The sequence below is a fragment of the Diadema antillarum genome, unplaced genomic scaffold (genome assembly GCF_040938485.1).
Source record: "Diadema antillarum isolate AM-2024a unplaced genomic scaffold, OU_Dant_1.0 scf00000045, whole genome shotgun sequence".
Taxonomy (NCBI): domain Eukaryota; kingdom Metazoa; phylum Echinodermata; class Echinoidea; order Diadematoida; family Diadematidae; genus Diadema; species Diadema antillarum.
In genome coordinates this window covers 4,125,339-4,150,422 of record NW_027270934.1, presented here as the reverse complement: position 1 = coordinate 4,150,422, position 25,084 = coordinate 4,125,339, and the positions used below count along the sequence as shown (strand labels likewise).

The following is a 25,084-nucleotide window of genomic DNA, read 5'->3' as shown; positions in this document are numbered from 1 at the left end:
GATGTCCACACTCTTCTGAGTCCACTGAAAGCCATTCAACTCCACAATAACAAAAACTGAGAGAAATCAACCCCCCCCCCCCCCCAAAAAAAAAAGAAGAAGTTACACTAACACATTTTACAATAAATGGGACTATAAAGAACACTTACACATGCTCTAGCTGCTGGTGAAGAACTTACTACAGTGTATTTCTGACTGGGTATCGTATAAAGATTGGCAATGTTATGATTGGACGTACTGGCATGGAGCTGTCTTCCCGCTTTGATTAAAATACTCTTGCGGTGTGTTGTGTTCCACTTCAAAGATGCAGCATCGTATTTGCTTCATATCAAAATCTGCGAGTCGCCTACTGGTATGAAAATATTTGTTTCTCTAGTTATTCTCTGCATTGATCTTTCCTTTTTTTTTCTCCCCTGCACATGATGTATAGAGCTTATAAGCTACCAGTATAAATATATATAATATGTCAATCATATACCGCTAGTTGGCAGCAGAAAGACTGCGCAGATTTGAGTGTGTGGGACTGAGGAGTTTGAGCCTTGGTTAGTCACTTATGACATGTACAAAGCAGACAGGAAAGACGCCTCTTCTTGTTGGATTTCCTTCAATCTCACCAATCTGCAGAAAATGGAAGGAAAAACAAACATAGATAAATATATAATGTATTCATACGTGTATGTGTACATGGCTTGTATTATGTGCACTCTCACCGACACAATGATCCTTTTGCTCTCCAAAATTTAATTAGACACAAAAGAAGCAACTAGAATTAAGAGAGGAACTTTAAAGGGGCATAGTCCCGGTAGTGTAGAGGGCGCTGTTGATGATACTGCCGATCACCGTTAGCATTGATACGAAGATTATCGAAGTTGAGCTGTCATCAAGAGTAAAGTGCGTAGCTGTTGCTAAGTAACGTTGCCTTCGTTGTCTTCTCTGCGCATCGCGCAGTCTGTAGTAATGCCAGGGTGCGTGCATATGTGCTTGTTATTATGACATCACAAAAGAAGTTTGCTAAAGCTGTCATCCCCCTCAGCCGAATCATGAGCCGAACTGTGATCCGACCACTGACTACAGTGAATCGGACTTCTTCGGACTCGGAGAAGTGGGCCAAAGCGTAAGCGCTAAAGAGGAGTCGATAGCATAGGTCTCTATAGGAAACTTGCGCCGTGCACCCGCATACGCATTTGACTAAAACACCAAGACCATGCACCTTTAAAACCAGTCCATATATTATGCATATTCAGATTACATTGATGCCCATGACAAATTGTGCATGCTGAGGGATATTTAATCATCAGCACACACTCACAAACACGTGAAGCGACATGCACAGGTGCAAGGTACAATATATACGCCACAGTCTAAATTTTCGCAAATTGGGAATTCCCGACGATTTCACAAGTAGTTGAATTCGCGATCATGGAGTCCTGTACTGAACGGAGAATAGGTACATGCGTACGTCACATCCACATCGGGATCAGAGTCATTATTTTCCCATGTCTTTAATTTCGCAAATAGCACCTGACTCACGAAATTTGCGAAATATTCGGTGTATACAGTACACCTATCTCTCCAATATTTTTGTCCATGGACTATTAAAATTCAAACCTTCATATTGATTTACACTGCCTTTGTAAATACGAGTAGGTATTCCTCCTGTGGAACGCCACCGATACTCACCCACCACTCTGCGTCTGCCTCCCCAGTGACTACGATGTTCTCTCCTTCCTCAAATGTGAGCTCATCCTGGTAGTCTGCCTGGCAGTCGTACAGCGCCCTCACTCTCTTTGGTCTCTTCTGGAAAGGCCAAAAAAAGAAAAGAAAATGCTTTTTGCTTTGATACCATGACAATTTTCTCCAGTTCATGCACTAAAGTGTGTATCTTGTTGGATTGAAGACTAGGTGGGGACCTGGCAGCGACTCCAGTCTTGTTGGTTGCGACTTCCAAGACTAGCCGGGGGGGGGGATATTTTATGAAGTGTTTTGTCAGATATTTTTTCGGACAAATTGTTATAAGCTACTGAAATCCTTGCCTGTGATTGGCTGAGAGCAAATTTGTCTGAAAATTTTGAATGGACAATATACTTCATGAAATAATCCCCTAGTCTCCAGGTAGTGGTGATAAAATCAAACATGTTCAGTTTTTGGGGATACTTTTTTCAAGTCTTCAGCTGGTCTCGGAGACGTCGCGGCAATGTCCTCTTGGATGTCGCACTGGAGTCGCCTTTGTGAGAGCGCAAGCCATTTCTTGGTCTCTAGAGTTGCATGAGTCGCCGCAACTTATCAGTCACGGCAGTCGCGGCAAAGTCTCCTCCACTGAGGTATAGGCCCGTAAGCCATAGATTGTTATGACAATCATTTCACTGCCATTAAGTATTGTCTCCTACATTATCATAGAATTAGAAAATCCTTTATGTGGATTAGAGTGAGAACCAAGTCATATGTCTTAAACTTTTGTAGCTCAGTGGATAAAAACATGACGGTACTATAATTAAAGGAGCTTTAGATTATCAATGCAGACGTTTAAGACGACGATTGCGTTGGTCATTCTGCCCTCTCTTTGTGTCCTGTTGCAAAGTAGCTTTAGATTACGCAAAGACGCAACCTAACGTAAAATGGCGTCCCCATATGATCAAAGTATCAAGTAGTTCTCTGAGATGTGAATTGAGCGGACGCAAAAATGGCCAAGAACTGACAGTGCAAACTCAGACAAAGTCCAACTCTGAAAATCAACGTCACAAAAATCTAATTGCTCCCTAATATTGTGGGGAGGCAGCTTCTTGGGCACATTCACTCACCGCCTTCTGCACCCTGGGGGCAGGGGTCGGGGGTCCGCTGCTGCTGCTACCGCTCCGCGCCCCGCTGGACGAAGTGTCGTCCGTCACGCTGCCGTGTCGGCTCTGCGACCGGCTGCCGGGCGTCGTGGGCAGGCTGGGCAAATCCTGCTGACTACTGGGGCGGCTGTTTGGCTGGCTGCTGCCCCCGTGGAAGCTGGCCTGGCTGCCCGGACGACTGCTGCCACTGCCGGCCGTGCCGTTGCTGTCTGACGTCAGGTATTTCTTTGGTGGGACTGTGTACACAGAAAAGAGACCAGGGGAATATAACTTCTATACAGTGCACTCCCATTACAACAAACACGGTTATGACAAAATTCCGGTTACAACAAAATAAAAATTCAGGCCGCCATATCATCTGCTCTACATATTTATTGTTCATTTGTTCAGTTATAGCACGATTTTGATAAAACAAAAGAAAATTGCCGGTCCCGAGGACTTGTTATAACCAGGAGTCCACTATATTTCTATAATTTTTAGCCTAAAATATGCCAATACTTGTCTTGAACACTTCGAGATGTCTTTCAGCTAGTGGCTATTTTAAAATGGGCTTTAGAATCTCTGCAATCTGATTGGTCAATTGTCATGCATTGATCTTTACTGATCCACACTGAGCCATGCATCCGGTAAAATCCGAACGCATGGCTCAAGTCTTGTATAGTGTTGGAGGTGTACAGGATGCATAATGGGGAAAATGGTTGTATTTCATGAATTTACAGGCCCATTTTATAACACAAATGATGCACAGGCCTATTTCGTGAATCAGTGAGAATTGGATGCTCTCGTATAACTTTGGAACAGTCTAAACCACTCGCTGCACTCTTGGGTTTAAACAGTTCCAAAATTAAACTTGCGCATCCAATTCTCACCGATCCACTCTGTCCTGTGCATCATTTGTATACTATACCTGGCCCCGTTTTATCAAGATATAGTTAACGCCGATTGTGAAATCAACGATAACTTTGATCATCGACTATAACGTTCAATCAACTATAAGTTTCAGTAGTATGAAGAGACTTAATAGTCGATTATAGTTATAGCTGATCATCATGACTTAATTATTGATTTAGTCAAAACAAAAAAACACAGGACGAGGCTGGTTTCCGGCACTGTCTGCTTAAAAACAATACAATACATAAAGCAAAACGAAAAACAAAAACACGAATGTACATGATTGTTTGCCACGGCCAGGGAAGTGTAGTCTGCTAGTACGTCTGCCGAAGTAGCACTACAGCCGCTGAATAAGAAGTATGTTTGCAACAGAACTGCGAAATACGCCGTTTTGCGTTGTATTGAGGAAAGTAGGTTGGTAGATCTAGCACATCTTAAGCTCAACGAAAATCTGCATACGCGCGTACCGTGAAGATCCTGCACGCTCCTTAAGATCTTAGATCCAACGTTAGCATTCATTGACATAGATAATCTGACACAGGATTTCTGCAGTGGGACTAATCGCATCAGCGACTCCAACATGTACTTAGTTACAGCGCCCCGCAGCGCCCCGCACCGGGGTTACAGTGGGACTGTCCCAAGTAAGGTGAAGGTCGTGTATGCATTGTTTCAAGTCTTGTGTGTTACATGCAGGATTATGGAAACTTGTGAGAGTGTCGTGACTAGCTTTTTTTTTTTTTACATCTACGACCCAGGAGATCGGCTTTGTAAATGAATAGATCGCGAGTCTACACGTCGAAATTGTAGACCTAGTAGACGCTCAGGTCTACAATGTTATGGTAAGTACAAATGACCTGCTGTAATGTTACATAGGCCTAACTGGTTAGATAGATCTTAATGTCGTACTTGGTGCTTTAGAATTAAACTCTTTATTTTTTGTATAGGCCTACTAAACTATCAATTAGTATCTACTGACGAACTAGCTCTACGTAGGCCTACGCACGTCAGAAATCACTGGTTTCCTCGCATATTCTTGGCAAGATATGCATTGCACACAGACGCAGTTTCAGCGCTCGGTTACTTGCCCTTGCTGGCGTTGGCTTGATGGGTGGGCAGGCCAAGGCGCCGGGCGCGCAGGGTGGGATTGAGATTGCTGTCTAGGTGTTTGCGTGCAGCAGTCGCGTAAGCAATGCCTGCCGATTGTGAATTTCATGTAAGGAAAAGATCATAACTAGATGAAAGAAACGTAACTAACTATTAGAGAAAGTGAGCAGTTAACAGACAAACATTTGTGACAAGACCCCAGCTAGACTAGGAAAGTGTGACAGTCATCTTTCTTCTGTAATCTGCCTTACAACTGAGTCTACCTAGACTGTCTCTACTTAAAGTTAATTTTATATCAACTATTAAAGTTATCATGGATTTTGTGCGGTTTTGAAAACTTAAAGTTGATTTGGGAGGAAGTTAAAGTTGATTTCAACTTTGGGTCTCTTGATAAAACGGACTTATAGTCGATTTGGAAGTTAATCGTTGATTAATGGACTTAGGTGATTTGAGAGGTTAATCATTGATTATCTTGACTTAAAATTAATCTAATCTTTTCATAAAACGGAGCCCTGGCATACAGAGAGTCATTCAACTGAGTAATTATTGCTAGTCTTCGGGTTTTTCTCCTTCTTTTTTTTTTCTTTCAAGTGCAGACCAACAACTTACTTGCTGGAGGACTATCCATGCTTGGAGGACGAGGTAATAATTCTGGTCTTGAGCTGTGAGGGGGAAGAAAATAATAATAATAACAACATTAAAAAGCTATACGGACTGTTATAATAATGAAAGTGATGAAATAGCAGTAATAATAATAATAATAATGATAATAATAACAACAACAATAAAGATAATGATAAAAATAAGCATATTATTAGTAGTAGTTATGATGACAGTATAAAGAAAAATAATAGCAAAAACAATAAAAAATAGCAATGACAACATTTATCATGATTACAATACTGAAAATAAAAAACACTCTGGCATCTCAATGATCTTATCAATACCTACCACTGTTCTCCCATGAAACCTTATCATTACCCCTCACACAGCAATGCTCATTCTGGTCAAAAGCAGATTGTCTGTTAAATGATGTCAGACAAACCATGACGAAAAAAATTTTTCACACTTGATTTGATTTATACTGACCAAAAAGGAAAAATAAAAGAATGCACTGAAATCTGTGCTTAGTGCATTGATGGTTCTGCAGTTCATGGTTCAATTTCAATTGATTTTTCTGCGATTTTCAATTCAATTTATTGAGAATTTTGGCATTGAATTAATATCGCAAATGAAATACGATCATTTTTTTCCTTAAACACAATAAGCCACACAATCTGTACATTTGAAAATGACTGAAATGTACTTTTGCATGTGTACTATAATTTTTTTTTTAACAGATTGAAGAAAAAAGTCAATTTGGAGCTTTTCAGAATAATGGCACAACAATGATCTGACTGAATTGTGGTACATTTATTGTGGGATTTGAATACAGAAGGCTATTGTCAAATGAGCAAAATAGCTTGAAAGTTTGTATAACAGCCTTCTTGGGAAGAAAAAAAAAATGTGCAAAGCATGCATTATGTATGTACTTAGCGAAAAAAAGAAGCTAGGCTGTCCAATATTCTGGAGTCTTTTCTTTTGTTTTCATTTCACGTTTCATTGCCTGTGGACTACCTGTAAAGGCATAAAACCATTTTCCCCATAATGGACATGCAAACTGGAAATCACAAAAAAGAAATACATAAATATAAAATGAATTATATTAAAAGACATCAACTTGCCCCGCAGCATGGCTTTGTTAGTGCATTAATGTTAGGATTTGAAGAAAATTTGCCATGTTATGGGTGGAAAGATCAAGACATTGCTATAACAAACTTTGGTACTCTACTTCTCTTTATGATAGTAAGCTACTGCCCACTGCACATGGGCATATCCAATGTTTAAATTATTGGAGGTTATATCTCATAGGCAAAGGCTTAATAAGCAAAGGACTTGATGTGATGAAACTACATGACATAAATGTGCCAATGTGGCTTGAAATAAAATTGTTTGGCAAAGTTTACTTAATTGAGATTTTAAGATCAATTAAACAAATGCATTTGTGTTTGGATTTGCTTTATGTGGCCACAAAGGAAGCACTTTAATATAGGAGTAGGCAATGAGGATAATGTGCTTTGCCTACGAACATGACTGCTGCTGCCAGAGGACTTGAACAAGGGACCTCATAATTGAGGGTCTGTGGTCTCTACCACTGAGCCACTAAAGCTAACACAATTTAGCAGAGTGTGATTGCATTTGTTATACTTTGTATTCTAATCGTACTAATATATTCAACATCAGAAAAGAAAATTTTAAATTGTTTATAATACCCCCAATGGAGCTTTGAACACTGAAAGAGGAACACAACACAGATTGGACAACAATAGTTTTGAGACAACACGAGGACATAAAAACAAGAGAAAAGAATGAAGATAAGAAATTATGTCATGTAGAATGACTTTGCACAAAATAAGTGGGAAAAAGGGTATTGTATGCAGAGGTTCAATCAAATTATGCAAGTTATCTATTAAGGCATTCACAGTGATGAGAGTATGAAACATTGAGAAATGAGTACTGCAATGGCTAGACGTTTGCATACAGCTATTGACCGTCTTGGGTTCATGCAGGACCTAAAGCGATTGCAAGTCAGTCAGTGGAATATACTGGACATGCATTGCATTTTTACACCTAGCTCAAGAACAGACGTGGCTCATCTTTTTCAAGTTTGTCTTCTGAAATTCTATAACCAGAGAATTATTACTCCTTTCATTTTTTAAAGATCTTGCATCGTACAATCTTCCAGTCACTAGAAGGTCATACAGTCAATTCCATCTCCTGCACAACACAGTGCACAACACAGAAATTAAAATGCATTTGTGTGCCAAGACAGGTCTGTCACACAAGCCTCAATATACGTTATATATACAGTGTGTACAGAGCCCAAAAAATTTTGCCAAGTAAATTCTACTTTCAACATGATCTGTAGGATTTTGGGACACTGTTTGCAAAGGTAGCAGCCTGTCATCAATGATTTAAATTCTTGTTCTTGTAACTGCTTTACACTACTAAATAAAGGGATCGTATAGTCTTGGTTGAGACCTAATTTCAGGTTTCTAACATTTTTTGGTGAGATAATGAGAAAACTTTTATGAAATATGAAAGAGCATGTAATTCCATGAGGAATTCAATTTATTTGATGAAAATTGGTTTTGAAATGGCTGAGATATCCAAAACAAAGTGATTCTAATAAAATGTGAGACCCACCTTTTATTACGATCGCTTTGTTCTACTTTGTTTTTGGATGTTTCAGTCATTCCAAACCCGATTTTCATCAAATAAACTTTGAATTCCTCTTAAAATGGTATGCTCTGTACTATTTCATAAGTGTTTTCTTGGTATCTTGCAAAAAGTTAAAAGCCCAATTCTCATCTCCACCAATACTGTACTATCCCTTTAAGAATCAAAGAGAAACATTTTAATCTTTTGATAAATGACACCAATGGAGGTTACTGGAACTGACTGCTACACACATGCAAACCAATAGTCAAAAAGAAAAAGTAATGAAGTTCTCAGTAATCTAAGCTTGTTGCAGTGAGAAAAAAAGTAGAATTTAGAGAATACCAATACATAAACAGTCAAACAACAACAGAGTTCAACAGTTTTCCCGCATTGGGGCTCTTATTTAAAATGTTGGGCTAAAACATGCAATGTCAGAAAGGTATGGAACATGACAATTGATCTTGCAAGACATATGCCTCATGCTTCGGAAATCATGCACCAATGCGGTCCAGCTCTGTCATTTTCAAATGACGGCACCATTTCCAACCATAACATCCTCTTTAAAAAATGCCCTAATTATTGTTTTAGGCATACACTGTAGAGTGCTTGTATTATCGCCATAATAAATCAGCAGAAACAAAGTTGAAACATTTATGAGCACAATACCACCGAAAAAATGCTGTTGTAGTTTGCATCATTCAGAAAGAGAACTTCCACTGATAAAAACAAATGCACATAAATTCAAAGTATAGCCGGAGTACAATTAAGCTTTTATATCAAACACAGCAAGGATAATCTGCTGCTCAAATGTTCATAAAGAAAACTGCAGCTCACAATATACTGTGAAAGTGGATATTTTCGTGCGACTAACTTTTCGCGCTTGGCGGGGTAAGAAGAGTTTCGCGTGTTTTTAATTCTGCGGAATCAAGTCATCAACTGCTGGAACATTGGGTAAACAAAACTAGTCGCGTGCTTTTATTTTCACGCTAGTTTCGGGTTGCACGAAATGTGCGAAAATTTCAACACCACAAAAATTTCCACTTTTACAGTACACTTTTATCTGAATACACTGAGCACTATAGGCAAACTGAAAAAAAAAGAAAAAATATATATGTATATATTTCTGGGTTTGAGTATGCAACATCTGCCTTTCATCTATGACACACATGGAATCGTTGATAGTCAACCATGTCACTGGAGTTTCAAGGGAAATGTTACAAAACAAAAGTAAGACAACTTAATTTGTATAAGGTTTGTTGCAAAATTGAATACAGGAAGAAAATGCATTCTTAGGTGCAAGTCAGAAATGGCTGATATTTTCAAGTTTGCAGGATTGCCAGACATTGTACCGAAACTTAAAAAGTGCAAAGAACGGGGGTGCGAGTGCAACGATGCGGGTCGGCTCACTTGTGCACAAGCATAGTGTTGCAAGTTCAGACATAACACACACTCAGAGTAGATTTACCAATAACCATACGAATGGGAGTATGACGCTCGCCTATTTTCCCAGCTGTGATGGAGGTGGTGGGGTGGGGTGTTGGTGGTGGGGGTGGGGCATAAGACAAGACAGTGAAAATTTAGGATGGATGCATTAAAATTGGATAGAAGGGGAGAGAGAGAGAAGAGAGAGAGAGTGTGGCCTCCTCTACGAAAGCCATGCATCCTATGATACTGGACAACAAGATGGAGTCTATTTTTACTTCAAAGGCAAAACATAGTTCTCATATGCCTGCAGAAACTGGTGAAGTTTATTCTTAAGTGGAGACATTATGCAAATGTGTGAAATAATACTGTGATAACACCATTTTAGTTGGGTCACAACAAAAATGAAAACTATTACCAATGGGTCCACTGGATGTAGTGCAATATCAGAGCGTACCCAATCGTGGTTGCTGTGTGATGTTTTATATTTGATTTACATGGATTGCGATATATCGGACCATAGCAGCATCCATGGCCTGAGAGTGAATTGCATGCAGCAGGTTGTTTAATAGCTGTATGTGATCCAAATACTAATGCTTGGGCACGTTTCCATCATCACGTACAACTAACATTCTACCAACCCACTGCTGACAGTGACAGACACTAAAGGAATAACAGTTGTGTACTCCAAAATTGTATGATCAAAATCACTTTACACATTTATCTCAAAATACTCCAGAACAACTCATTACCCTGGCACATCTCATCAGCCAGACAAACTTCCCAGTAGACCCTTGCGATATATTGCACGCAAACCCCAAATGGTGGAAGATTAATTCTGAGAACTATGCTTCAGCTTTAGTGCCTACGGGCTGCTGTGCTCAAAACAATTCTTCACGTCGCACACAACACAGTCATCAAAACGGTGAATTTCAATTTGTCTTCATTCGTTATCCTGTTCCAAAGGAAGAGTGCTCATTGTACACACAGCACATCTGTTCTTCATTTCTGACATTTGGAATATGGTAAATAATGATGATACACAGAAAAGGGGACATGCTAGCAACACTTGACAGATAACCGTGGAAATCTCTCAGTTTCTTTGGATGCAGTTTATCTGATACTAGTTTGTGTAATTATTACAATGTACAATGTATATTCAGTCAACCTTGCCTTTGCAGATTCAATTAACTATACACCTGGAAGGAATCATTTAATTTGTCATCCTTTCATCTTTTTAATCATTTACTTTAAAAGAACAATAGAGTATAAAGTACAGATTATTGGCAACAAAGAGAAGATGGTGGAAATTTCAAAGGGAGGAGAGGCGGGGGAGGACTTACGCTAATAGCTGTTTCATCTGCTCTACGTGGCTGTTGGACTTTGGGATCGGCGGCGGAGCAACTGACGGTGCTTCTGAAGATTTACCTGAAGAGAGAGAAAATGGCAAAATTCACAAAGTTTTAGAATTAAAATGCGCAACACAGTGGCTGCTTGTTTCTGAGTTTGCTCTATCACTGTTGATTTGCATGACACGAAAGCAATAAATGAATGTGACAAAATGTACCAAACATATTTTGCAAGCCCCCAAGAATCCTATATATATGTGGGATACTGCAGGCAAGAATAGTAGGCTGGCGCACTTTTTTCTTTGAATTTTATTTTTCATGTGATTAGCAGTATACACTAAGCACAAAGTGCAAGCAAGTTTTTTTTTTTTTTAATCTATTTGTATCAATCAAGCACAAGAATGCAACATACCACCTTTTATACAATTGTAGGTCAAGATGAATATGCAAGCACAATGCAAAAGTGAAGGGTAAGGTTTTGAAGCAATGTACATATTTTCAGTGATGTCCAAAGCCCAATATAGGTCCCTGTACTTTGTATGTTTTACCTTTGAAAGTTGAAAAATAGCAAATAAAAAATCATGTACTTAAATTATTTGCCATGGGTCTCTGCCTTAAAAAAGAAATAAACTACAACATGAGGACATTTCTGATCAGGCAAATGTTTAAATATGATTTGACATGGAATGGTCAGAGAGTTTTCTATTGGTGCTAGAACACAAATATGGGATATTGGGGGGGGGGGGGGGGGGGGGTGTCATCAAGGAACAGAACAGTGAACTAAGACCTTAAAGCGAGGTGGATATTCAAAGAGAAAGCCAGTGCGACAGTAACCAAAATTAAGAAATCAAGATTATTTTTTTCTTAACAAAAATGAGCAACTTACAGAGATATATTCCAAATCCAGCAAGTGGACCCAGCAATCATGGCTTCACATCTTCTACTGATTTCACCAATTAGGCTAACTCCATAATAAACTAACTGCCTTATTCTCACCATTTTTACAATTTTCTTCAAATATTTCATATAATTTACATGAAAGATAACAACTTGTGACTTATGTGACATTTAACACTAACTTTCATCTTATTCTGCCCCACATTTGACCAGACATGTCCCATCACACAAATAAATAAATATAAACATAAAGAATTACAAAAAAAGAGAAATGCAACATATTTCTTGCACAATGGTAGGAACAATATTTCATATGTTCATGAACTATCTAAGTTTTTGCTTTAATTAATAGTGAAAGTTTAGAATGTGATGGTCGAAGGCAACTCATGAACTAAGATTTTGCTAAATATCTACACAGTACACTTTTCAGTCATCCGTCAGACATGAACATATTCCGATGATAATCTCCAAGAAATATCACCTTGAATGATGGAGTCTTGTAATAGAAATTGAGCTTGACCTTTGAAACCCAAACATTATAAAATGTCCCTAAAAAATCTAGTCTCTTGCATTTGCCCTGTTATTTTCCAATTTTGTTTCAAGTTAGGTGGTTTGATGCGCATGTTCTCTTTTCCACATCAAAGAAGAAGGGGGAAAAATGTATATATATATATACACAATATCTGTAATCGATCATTCTTTTGCAAGCTAGTCACAAATCAGTTTTTAGACGAAATAGATATTTTCATTCATTTATCAAGGGGGAAAAAGCTGCATGAGAAGATTTAAAGGCTTTCACCACTTCCTATGGCTGTTAGTTAGTAAGGCATAAAATATTATTTGTATTTTGTTTTTCAAATTAGGCTTTTTTCTCAGATTTAACCCTTTTTTTTTTTTGACTGGTCAGATTCATTCCCAACACCTCAATAGGTACCTTTTGTTTGTTTGTTTGTTTGTTTGTTTGTCTCTTTGTCTGTTTGTCTGGGGAAACCAGCATTTAAATCTCCATAATGCACGAGTGACAAAGGAAATGAACACACACAAATGAGGAAAATAACGACTTCTAAAATTGCTGAACGGTCAAATATGTTTGAAATTCAGAGCCGGTCAAATACGTTTGAAATTCAGAGCCGAGCAAATATAGTCAGGTTGAAGAAGATGCACACAAAATGAAAAACTACTGTAAAGTAAAGACACTACCCATATACACATTTGTACACAATGTACTATATACCACGTAGAAGGTATGGTGTATCCTTTTGTCTTTTCTTACATAACCATGAATCCTAATATGAAAGCAATATACTAGTATACTAATATGAACAAAGAAAAAAAAACACTACAGCTACATATTCCACCACCAAATTCTGTTTCTGCCTAAGAATGTGTGTATCATATGTTCTACGAATCAATACTCATGACATAAAGGCCTGCACTGTAAAAGTTGGTGACACATAAAAAGTGGAATTTCACCGCGATGTACCTGCTGATTGCACTAAATAGAGTAAACTTTAGCATACACAGAAGTTCAAAAGCTTCATCAAAATTGTATACAGAATAGAAAACATCACGTCTTCAAAATAAAAGTGATATTGGCTGTATCCACTTTGCTGAAAAATAAATAAACAAATAAAATGATGACAACATACCACAGGCCTATAAATTAACCTGTCCCAAAATTAATCTCAAAATGTCTTCTATCTTAAATGAAATCATAGAGAATAGATTGTGTCTGTGGTTAAAAAAAAACAAAAAAAAAAACAACTTTTGGAATTTTATAAGTGAGCAGGCATGAAAAAGCCATAGTTGGTAATAACAAAAGTTGGTTCTCACCTCTTACTAAGACCACTTTGTATTTTGATATCCCAGCCATTTCACAACTGATTATCACCAAAAGAACTTTGAATTTTGTCTAGAATGTTATGCTGTTTAATACTTCAAAAGTGGTTTCTCATTATAACCGCAAAGGAAAAAAAAAACAAATAAAACAAAAATCTAAAGCCATTTCTCAAGAACTATACCATCCCTTTAAAGCTCTAGAGCTTCCTAACTTCACATTTATTTTTCTGTCATTCTGTTTGTTTGGCTTTACCTTATTTCTAAAAATCAATTTGAATATTGTACTTTCAATAGATAAAACCCCACCTCACTCAACATATAGAAAAATTTGCCCCATACACCAAGCCCAAGAGGGGTCATCATTTTCTTTTCAAGTCATGACCGCATGAAGGACAGCCTCAGCAGATTATGTATTTTAAATGCGGGTATAGTTATGATAATGTATAGCTATATAGGCAGAAATACCATAATGAGAAGGCACCTTCCTTTAAGGTTCATTAGTTAATGCAAGAAAGAAAGCATGGCTTGAAAGTCAAAGGAATCACTAGCAGGAGGGACAGTTTGCAATTCCTCTAAAAGCATTCTTCTCTTTTGCTCTTCTACTTCCAATTCTATGTCTGCTTATTAATTGTGTTTCATCTTCACGTTTTGTTTTCTTTTATAGTGACAGACTTGCCTGATACATCTAACTGAAAAAGAAAGTAAACAAAAGAAATATATGATTAAAAAATACAAAAAACACCATCCAATGAATATAAAAATGCTCTTGTATCCAGCTTGTGGCACTCTCTAGGTAACCAGTAAAGAATGAAGTCCAGATAGCCAAACTGACCACTACGATAGACCGATAGCACTGCTAGCAGAGGATGTAGCAAGCATCAGGGTAGATACACTATAGAAAAGCTATTTGAAAGCTATCATGATTGGTTTTCAAACAGACTGAATGTTTTACCACTACCTGAGTCCGGTACATCAGTACCTGTAGTAGCTGCAATGTCAAAAATACAAATTAAAAAATTAAAATAAATACTGTAATAATAGAAACAGTGAGCAGTCGGTGAGTACATCGATCATGCGCTGAAATGTATCTCATCCATTATTGCGCTGAGTCAAAGCAAAGTGGAAATTGAATGGCATGCTCATAAACGTAGATTGCGCTGAAAAAAACAACAACAAACAAAACAATAAAAATGACATAGTCTGGTCTTAAAGCAATGACGTGTGCATACAGATATATTTAATTAGTCTCTTGATCTTGCTTGATATTTCTGTGAAAGTTAGGGGAAATGAAAAGAAACATGTAAAATGCACATCAATGAAACAAGCTTGGCGGTTATACGCCAAACTACGGTTCTTACACAACCCTATCTTGAGCATCCGATTAAGAACGATATCATAGCGATCAACATGCTTTGAACATGCAGTGCATATTCCATCAGACAAAAATTACGTGCATTTGACTTGGCTGGTCTTGTGATAAATGCAAGGTACAAGTTATGTAACTGATGACATCCCATTCACTTTTCATGTGATCATGGCACAAGTAGGAAGTCTCTTAATTTTCTGCTACAATCTTTTTATTTTTTTTTTTTGGTGGGGGGGGGGGGGAATCTCTCATTCTCTTTGGTTGTTTCCCACATTTTTGTGTTAGTTTGGATGTTCGCTCAACATGTACTCCCCTTACACCCCTTTAGTTGGAATTGGATCATTCTTATAAGGAGCTCTTAGGGTTCAGTCACTCTTGAAATAAAAAATATGTATATTTTAGACATGCATAGTACTGGCACACACAAAAAAAAAAAATGTGCAAAATTCACTGCTCAGGCTCAGTTTGTTTAAAATGAGAGCAGAAAAACAAAATCTACAACTCAATGAAAATTGAAGCAGAATCAAAACAAATAGTAGAAAAGAACATCATGATAACTGGTGATATCATAGTCTCATAAAATTTGAATATACACTTATTCCGGCCAAATCTACTGGTTTGTGAAAGAATATAAAGTCATCAGCATTCCCAAGCTCACTAATTCCATTTGTAAGTTTGACAAAACTCTATTTATTTATGTCTGAACCACTCTATATTTCAATGCAACTTTGATTTTGACAGCCAAAGTTTGGAAATTGAGAGTTTTACTTTACCTTGTGTCACAGTCATAAGTAGTACTTTTGAGACTAATCTGCTGTGCTATTATGTATCACCCTGCACTAGTTTGAGGATCCGCTGAAGAAGATTTATTTATCCACGCCTTCTGCATTATGCATATCTAAAATTTTTGCCTGCAATCAATATTGCTAACTCTTCCCATTGAATCAACACTTTCATACAAACCAGAAAAAAAATGCTTTCTCCTACCTTCATCAAAGTTAAGGGAACTGACACTGAACAGAGTTTTTGTTTCATTGAATGGTCATTGAATGGCTAAAACCTCTATTCAGAATTTGTTAGCAATTATTTATAGCCCCAAGTTAATTGAAGTGCCATTAAGCTGAGCTTTTATTTGATTGAATAATCATTGAGCTGCTAAAATCCTGAGTCAGAACTGGTCACCAATCCCCCATCCCCGTTAACTGAAGTGCTATTGAACTGAACTTTCATTTCATTGAATGGTAATTGAACTGCTAATATCTGGAGTCAGGATTAGTCATGAATCCCCATCTCCCTACTATCAACTGGACTGCCATTGAACTGGCCTCCTATTTCATGAAATGGTCACTGAACTGATAATATCTGGAGTCAGAATTACAGAATTAACCATCAATTCTCATGCCCTCTAAATTGCAGCCAATGTACTGAACTCTCATTTCATTGAATTGTCATTGAACTGCTAATATCTTGGTTCAGAATTAATCATCAATCCCCTCTCCCTTCAACTGAGCAGCCATTGAACTGAGCTCTCTTTTCATTGAATGGTCATTTAATCACTAATGTCCAGAGTCAGAATTAGTCATAAATTCCCCCCCTTCAACTGCCATTGAACTGAGCTTTCTTTTCATTGAATGGTCATTGAATGGTCATTGAATGGCTAATGTCCAGAGTCAGAATTAGTCATCAATGTGTAATGGTTCAAACATGGAGTAGTGACAGGTGGGTTAGAGAGTGCAATGGAAACACTGAGGTGGACCAAAGCATGACTCTGAAGTTACACATTAAGTCACCCAACCTGGTTCAATCCAAGATGACCAGCGCTGAAAAAGTTCTGTTAGGATAGTTACACAAATAAAACACAAACACAAGACACATGACAATGAATGTTCACAAGACATATGGTAGCCTCCAAACAAGGCTGCAGACTCTATGCTTTCTCCCCATCCCCAACCCCCCCCCCCCCAAATCTCTCAGAACTATAAGTGAAATGCTACCTGTATCAGTCTTTAATGAGAATACACCAAAATAATGAATACAATATGGTTGCTTTGCTTTTTGTCTGCTGCAAATCAGTGAACCTAAGTTCACTTGCAGTACTATGTCAGGTTTGGACAAAATAATTTGTACTTTCAACCTTATTCTTTTCTGAATGAAAACCTAATAAAGAATCCCTATATACTGTCCAATAAAGGCATACACAAGAGTGCTATTTTGAGAATAAACAGCTACCTGAGCTGTGTTCTGAGCCAATCATGCGGATACGTCTTTACTGCATTAGCAATCAAAGTATTATTCCATTTTTGTTTGGTTGCTTTGATGGTTGTTATTTGGAAGGCTCTGTTTTTCAGTATTTCCGACTCCTTTTCATTAACCTGTTGAGGACAAGCTGATTTTACTCTGACATAAATTTTCCATAGACACCTGCCCAAGTATACTCTGGACTAGTCTTCAACATGTTCATCAAGAAACATTGCTAGGTGTGACACAGGAGTTTAATCAACAATGTACAAGAAAATATGAGGACTACAATCTTTATGATCTCACTGTGTGTGGTAGAATTGAAATATGTGGGGGAAGAAACCATAAAGAAAGAGAGAGATAGCCTTCATTCAAGACTGCTGCAAAATGAAAGATATCATTATACATGTCTATATACACTGTACATTATTGGGAGGAGGAAAGCAGCCCACAGCCTTGATGTAAGGCTACATACACGTATAAACAAGGACAGACAAAGTGGTACACCGTAGAGTCGTATGAGACAGAGAAAAGACAAGTACAGTGACACAAAATAAAGAAGTACAAAAGAATGATGAATACATTGATTCAATGTAAACAACTGTAGTACAATGGGGATACTTCAAAATGTAAACACTGATGGATATCTGCAAAATGGTGCACACAATTATGTCATCAAACAGAAACATTTCAATATACACTGATTGTTAAAAGCATAATGCTGTTAACCTGATACAAGTTGGTTCAGGGCAAACAGTTTTACCCTCTTGTTTCACCTGCTGAGTATAACACACTAGGCCTATATCTTGCTTCAGGATCCCTACGGAGAATATTCTTGGGAACACCGTACAGCTACGTTTACACTATTTTGAAACATTACAATACCTCCTTGTACAATGATGAGAAGACAACAGACTGACAAATAAAGTGTATAAAAGTGAATGAAACATTTCACCAACAAACAAAGCTCTTTATGCACAGCATGTAGCGTGGGGAGAAACATGTCAATATCATGTGTGAGGTACTTGGTGGCAAGTGACATGAATGATGACATATTTGGGTGGAAATGTTCAAATAAATCAGAGATGAGATGTCAATCCCCTTCAAGATGGGTTCCCGTCACCTGCTTTTATAAAATCACTATCAACTCTACATCTCCGCTTGAGAGCACATTGCAAGCTGAGCAGCAAAAGGGTGTACACATCATACACTTCATATACACACATTTAACACTCCGAGCATTTTGTACAGATTGAAGACCATTTGGACAATTTGTATAGATTTAAAACCATTTATACAGATCTAATACACTACTGCAAAACCAATGACATCTCGTCCTAGATCATATTCCAAGGAAAATGCATCTCTTGCAAAACTATCCTTGACAAAAAAAAAGAGCAAAAAATATGACAGCTATGAGAAAGAAAAACAGCACCATTTCCACACAGGTGAGGCAGGAACCAGATGGTCCTAGAAGTGGTTGCTATGAGGAGCAGGCTACTGTTGCTAGGTGGGGTCTATGCTTGCCGCTTCCATGACATTTGCTCCTATGACAATTGCTCCCATGAAATCTCTGCAGGCAATGCATTCCCTTGGATACAGTACAACAGAGATCTGTCCTTAATATCATGTATGTTTCAGGGGGTTGATAGTCCTTGGGGAACATTACTGCAGAGGTTTACTGCCCTAACTAACAAAAAGTATATAAGGAAATGTCCACAGGTAATGATACTGTGGAAGGGAGATTTATTCCTGACTATGAAAAGTGTGTCCCAAAGTAATCATGTCTCAGGTAATGCCACTTACTGGGGGAAAAACTGTCTTAAGAAGATTTATTCTGGCTATAAAAAAATAATAATAATAAATAAACATACATATTTCAATTGTCCCATAGTAAAAAGGGTTGAGATTTCAATGAAGCGACAGCAACCCTAGCCATCACCACTCAAACGGAGGGAAAACAGCTACAGTTCGACCTCGATTATCCAGCCTCCTTTTATCCGGAAATCTCTATTATCCGGACGCGTTCACGCAGTGAAGGACTTTTTTTTTTTACATCCAAAAATTGAGAAAAAAACAGTGACTTTAAACTCAATTAAAATTTCTACAAAACCCACACGATTTACCTGCAATATTCCCGACAGAACTAACATAAATTCACACCACATTATCATCGTAAAAGTAAGCAGTCATGATCTATCGGGACTACAATTTTGCGCAGGCTAGCATAGATTACACCACCGTTGCGGTGTACGCTACCTGCCTAGCTGCCATTGCACTGGGACGGCAGCTTGGACGGCAGCTATATACATTAGAACATTGTGTCTCCCATATCCAGCCAATTCGCTTATCCGGATGAGCGCCGGTCCCGACATGGCCGGATAATCGAGGTCGAACTGTATCTCATTTCCTTTTTTCAATGCCCTTAGTGAGATGTTTCCAGGTAAATGAATAGCCTTTTTTTTGCTTTCATTCTGTCTGGTAGGCTAGTTATTGTTTATGTATCAGCTGTAGAATCATTGAACGATGAATACTGAAGCATGAAAAAACAACTGATTTATATCAAACTACAAACACACATCCTATAGCAGCTTCTCACATGAGTTTCAATTACAGGGACTCATGTTCATCTACTTTGTAGAGTCATGTACATTACTCAAAAAAAAGTATAAGACAGTGTGATACACCAGTACATTTACTTGAGGATCAATGATTTGACTCATTTTCATTGCCAAACGTACGAACACTGCTGAGACTATGACAGTAGATATCTTTCACCCTTGAGCATCATTTACTGTGCAAAATGTATTCATTATTTTGACTTTACCTCTCACTGCTACTACATTTGTGTTGGCTGAAAAAAAAAAGAATCAGTGTATTTCATTAGAGAGGACAAGTCTTGATTAACATATGTTGTCTTTGTTGTTTATGTTGTTGAGTATTCTGTAATTTAAGATGGAACACACATCTTCACTCAACTTTGAAAAACAGAAAATGTAAAATGTGTATCACTGTAATAACCTAATTTCTTGCCTTACAATGACACAAAAAGGAGTGGTATCATGTTGGTATGATGCATGCTATGGCATTATGCACAAGGCATGCAAGATAACTAATGATACAACTACTACTGCCACAAACTTACACCGTCTTTGCTGTCTCCAATGTGAAAATACCATGCATATCAACACTTGACCACATGCACACATCTCATCACAACATTACACAACACTTTGCATAAGGCTACACCAGAACACAACACTCTACACCCGGCATGCCCCCAACAGACAAAAAACTCTGCAGAACAGATGCTCAATTGAGCACTCTTTGGGTGGAAGCAGCACAGAGGGCGCTATTTCTCTGCCTTTACTGTGGAATTCCACACCATTTCAATCTGGCTTCTAAGAACAGAGTAAAACAGAATGGTAGAAAATTCATCAAAATGGACTTTGAATAAGAAATGATGTAGTTTTAGTGTCCCATGTTTTTAACACAAAAGTGATATAAATCACAAAATGTAGGGCTGATGACGACGTTATCACCTCAAAAGTTGCACACAATTTCTCCAAGTTCAACACTGTTTGTTTGTTTGTTCATTTTCCATCTGCGAAGATGGCTGGATAGCCCGTATTCGGCTACGTTAAGCTGGTCTTTCAAAGAAATCAAAATGAATTTCTTGCATCCTTTGTATAAAGTTTTCATTGCATCATATTCATGTCGCTTTGAGAGAGGCTCGGAGTAGCAGCTACTGAATTATTGGCTAGGAGCGAGATTGAGGTGAAAATTTGGGTAGAAATCAGAGAGTTGGGAGAAGGTCATAATAATATTGAAGGTCATATATAATATCTCCTCTGAGATTTCACATGAGTGCCTATGCACAATATCTCTGCGAAAGTACGTACAACTTCAAAGTTTCCACACTTTTTCATTCATCGTCAAAATTTTTAATGGGAAGCACGTACACTTGTACAACACCAAAGTTTCCAAACTTTTTGATTTTTTTGTCAAACTTTCACAAAACTCTTCCCATTCCATTCTGCTTTTTTACTCGTGTCTGTGAAAAGTCAAATTGATCACGGAGAGGAATTGAATAATAATGGTGGGTTCCCTCTGTCGTGCAATCCGCTACACACGTTGTGTTTGGCCATCAGTCGCTGATTGTGGAATTTCTGTTTATGTCTATCACAATTTGTGCAGCGATTGAAATCACGGTCTGAATCACGGAGTAATCATGGGGATCCTATCATATCTGAACAGATTTTGAGGTCAGTCGAGGCAATCGCATTGATCATATAGACAATTTTTAAACCGTGCTAAACTTTTCTACGATCATTGCGATTGTCAAGACTGACTTCAAGATCTGATATGATCTGATAAAACCTGACAGGCTCACAGCAATTACTCCATGATTCAGACTATGATTTTTTAATCATAGCATAAATTGTGATAGACATTATAAACAAAAACCCCATTATCAGCTACTAATGATCAATTGTGGGATGTGTAGCAGATTGCACAACAGTGGGAGCCCACCATTAGTAAAGACACCAACTAGTTTCAATAATTCAAGGGACACCAGAGGACATACAGGGGGAAAAAATGCTGCAACAGACACATTAGTGGCACAAGCTCACCATACTCATGCATATTGTCCAACTAGGGTAAGTTCAACTGCTGCACAATGAACTTGAATGCCTGCCTTCGCTTCTCATGCCATCCCATCTGCCAAAAGCACATGGCACTAGATCTACGGTTTGATGAAGCCCATTGAATTTGACCTTTGACCCTCTGCACACAGGAAATAGTTTCAGATTCATCTCATCTATCATTATAACACTTAACATGATTGTTATTGGACTTATGTCAAGTGGAATTTATGGATTTAAAAAAAAAAAAAAATTAGCTAAATTATGGTGACCTCAGTTGACCTTTTGTGTGGAACTCTGCCATGATGAACATGGACATTATGACACTGAATGCCTTTTTGCAAATTAATCTGCTGGAAATTTATCAAACTTGCCAGCAAGGGTAGACAGAGGAATAGGATCACTTCAACAATGCAAGTGAAAACTTTTGAAAAAAAAAATACAAGCTAGACCCTAATGACAAAGCTTGCAAATGACACCCCTGCACCATGAAGAATAATCTACTCGATGATTGGAAGTTGTTATTCAGTGAAGCTATGTTAAACAAGATGAATGTGGCTAGAATTTGGCATAACAGTGAACAAATTTGTTCACCGATAAACATTGTACAACATGAATGTATGTCTTGCTATCATTTTTGTCACTGATTTTTTACTAATGTTTTTGTTAATGTTATCAATCAATATTTCTATTTGCATATTTGCATGCCTTTGCCTAATCACAAGCCATGTACGTTAATCTTGTGCCTTCGCCTAATCTTTGCATAATTACGAGTGGTAAGAAGCCACGCACGAAATTCTGCCTTCATCTACTGTAATCCAAAGCCATACGTTGCATAAATGCAGGCTTTCCTTGACTACTGGTAGTCTCGCATTAACATGCAAACACCATCCATCCACCATAAAACACGAGACGAATTTCAGGCATCTAAAGTGCAACACGGGCAGCCAGATAACAGGGATAGTGACAGCGAAGGAAAAAAATAATTAAAAACCCATTTCTGGCGGCATTCATTGGCTTTTCTATGCAGACACACCCATGCAAACAACTAAGTACCTGACATACCAGAGTCCCTTATTGACGTTATCCGAGTGGGCGGAGTAGGGGGCTGAGTCGAGAAAGCGTGGGGGTCCGAGGAGGTCCGTTTGTGGCCAAGGTCCACCGGGAGTGGGGGCGCTTTTTTCTTCACACTTGCCGCTGTACAGTTTGTATTACACACAAGACACCAACAGTAGCAACAGCCACATTGAGAAAAAGCCCACACAGACACACACACACACACACACACACACACACACACACACACACATTACGCGACAGTTCAAGCACAGACCCACACACACAATCATCACACACATGGAGCACATTACACACAAAGAATAACAGCACAGGATACATGGACGGACAGTGGAGTGATCAAGGTTAAAAAGTGTATTAAGTAAATAATATTAAGTAAATAATGTTAGTAATTTGTTGTAAAAAATGGTGGTATCATGGGAAAGGGTAAGTTACCATGGCAACCATCACATCGTTAAAGGCAGGCAGAATGAGAGAAGGCAGACAGAGTCCCAGAATCAGTAGAAGTAATTATGGAAAGCCAATGGAAGAGTTACAAAAAGGTAAATAGATTGAATAAAAACAAGGTTGAAAAGAAAGACAACAGGAGAAAATAGCAGGCATAAAATTAGTCATGATGACAGACACAAATGAAAACCCAGAAAATTTACATACAGCAGAGGAAAAAAAAACATTACCAAAATGAGAAGGAAAGAAAGGAAAATAAAAGAATTACAGAGATGAGAGAAAAAAACAAAATAAGTGATAGTAAGAAAGAAGAACAATTGGTTTTGGGGATTCAGAAAGTTATGCGAGAGAGAAAAAAACATAGAAATTGTATTAAAAAGGCAGGAATTTTTGATAGGGGAAAAGGAATGTATGTATACAAGAAAACATACACGAGAGACGGAGTGATATCAAATTATTTTGAAAGAGAAACAAAAAAGCAGGATCACATAGAGAGAGACATACACACAATGTCATGTGCAGTGGAAGAATGTAGTATGTGTCAAATGGGTATATGGATGGAAGAATGAGTTGTGTTGATGATGGGTGTTAAAAGGTGTATCAGTCACATGTGTGTTACAAGGTGTATTAGAATCATACACGTGTTAAAAGGTGTATCAGAGTCACACATGTGTGGTGTATTAGAGTCATACACGTGTTAAAAGGTGTATTAGGATCACGCATTGGATTACCATACAAAACAGGGCACGGTTAGGACAAAACACAAAAGGGCGGAAGAAGAATGGGGTGGAAAATTGGAAGAGAGAAAAAAAAATAACAAGTGATAAAACATGACAATGGGGCAAATGGGAATTAAAATGTTGTTGGATTATTAAAAGGGGGGCGGGGTGGGGAATAATCATATCACATGACAAACGTAAAGGTGAGACCCGATTACCCAATTCATGAATCAAAACCAAATCCTGAGATTGGTATAGACTCTTCTGAACCATCTGATATCAGGTACATATCATCTGTATGTTGACCAGCACGCAATTGTCTTTGCGTTTTCGGAGCGAAACTTCACAAAATAGCAACAATTCACCCATCAGACTCTCTTGCAAATTAATATGAGGGAAGGACATAGTGGGGACATGTGCAATGTACATATATGCCGATCACTATAATACAATATTAAATGGGTTAGTCAAATACCAGTTAGTGACTGGCTGAACACAGTCACGTGATGGAGGTACATTTGTTATGTTCGCCCATGGGCAAACATTCTTGTGAACGTTCTCCCATGGGAAAACATTTTCACGTAACAAATGACAGAAGGCCTAGTACTGCGCGTGCACAGTAAATTTGGCTCTGCTGCTCGAGCGAGCGATCGAGTGCGTTGTGCATGTATCATTGTGCTGGTGGTTGACGTTGACGTATTTGACGTATTTGACTAACCCATATAATATAACAGATGATGACTTTTGTTGTCGGGAACATGTACCAAACGTTCCACCCTCAGGGTTTGAAATGCTATTTCGGGAGGCTATAAGTCATTTGACTTCGTCTCGGGACTTATAACCTCCCTCACTAGCATTTCAAACCCTTCGAGTGGAACATTCGGTATGTTCCCTCCCCCGCCAGTCATCATCTATATAATGTTCACTTGTACCAATCAAGGTAGTGTTGCTAGAAGGACCACAGACTTAGAGGAAGACATATACTCTGTACTTC

General features: G+C 38.2%; 1 protein-coding gene across 1 annotated transcript in view; it reads right to left on the bottom strand.

The window, feature by feature from the left end:
- Positions 1–201: 201 nt before the first annotated feature.
- The window catches only part of LOC139714980 (arf-GAP with SH3 domain, ANK repeat and PH domain-containing protein 2-like), a 133,009-nt gene continuing 108,126 nt past the window's right edge, over positions 202–25,084 (bottom strand). The window contains exons 18-24 of the mRNA XM_071626628.1: positions 22,913–23,044; positions 10,856–10,940; positions 9,556–9,600; positions 5,439–5,491; positions 2,799–3,070; positions 1,681–1,794; positions 202–618 (exon numbers count right to left, since the gene is read on the bottom strand). Of these exons, the coding sequence (XP_071482729.1) occupies positions 544–618; positions 1,681–1,794; positions 2,799–3,070; positions 5,439–5,491; positions 9,556–9,600; positions 10,856–10,940; positions 22,913–23,044 (776 nt within the window). The 3' untranslated portion in view covers positions 202–543. The remainder of the gene's footprint in view (positions 619–1,680; positions 1,795–2,798; positions 3,071–5,438; positions 5,492–9,555; positions 9,601–10,855; positions 10,941–22,912; positions 23,045–25,084) is intronic.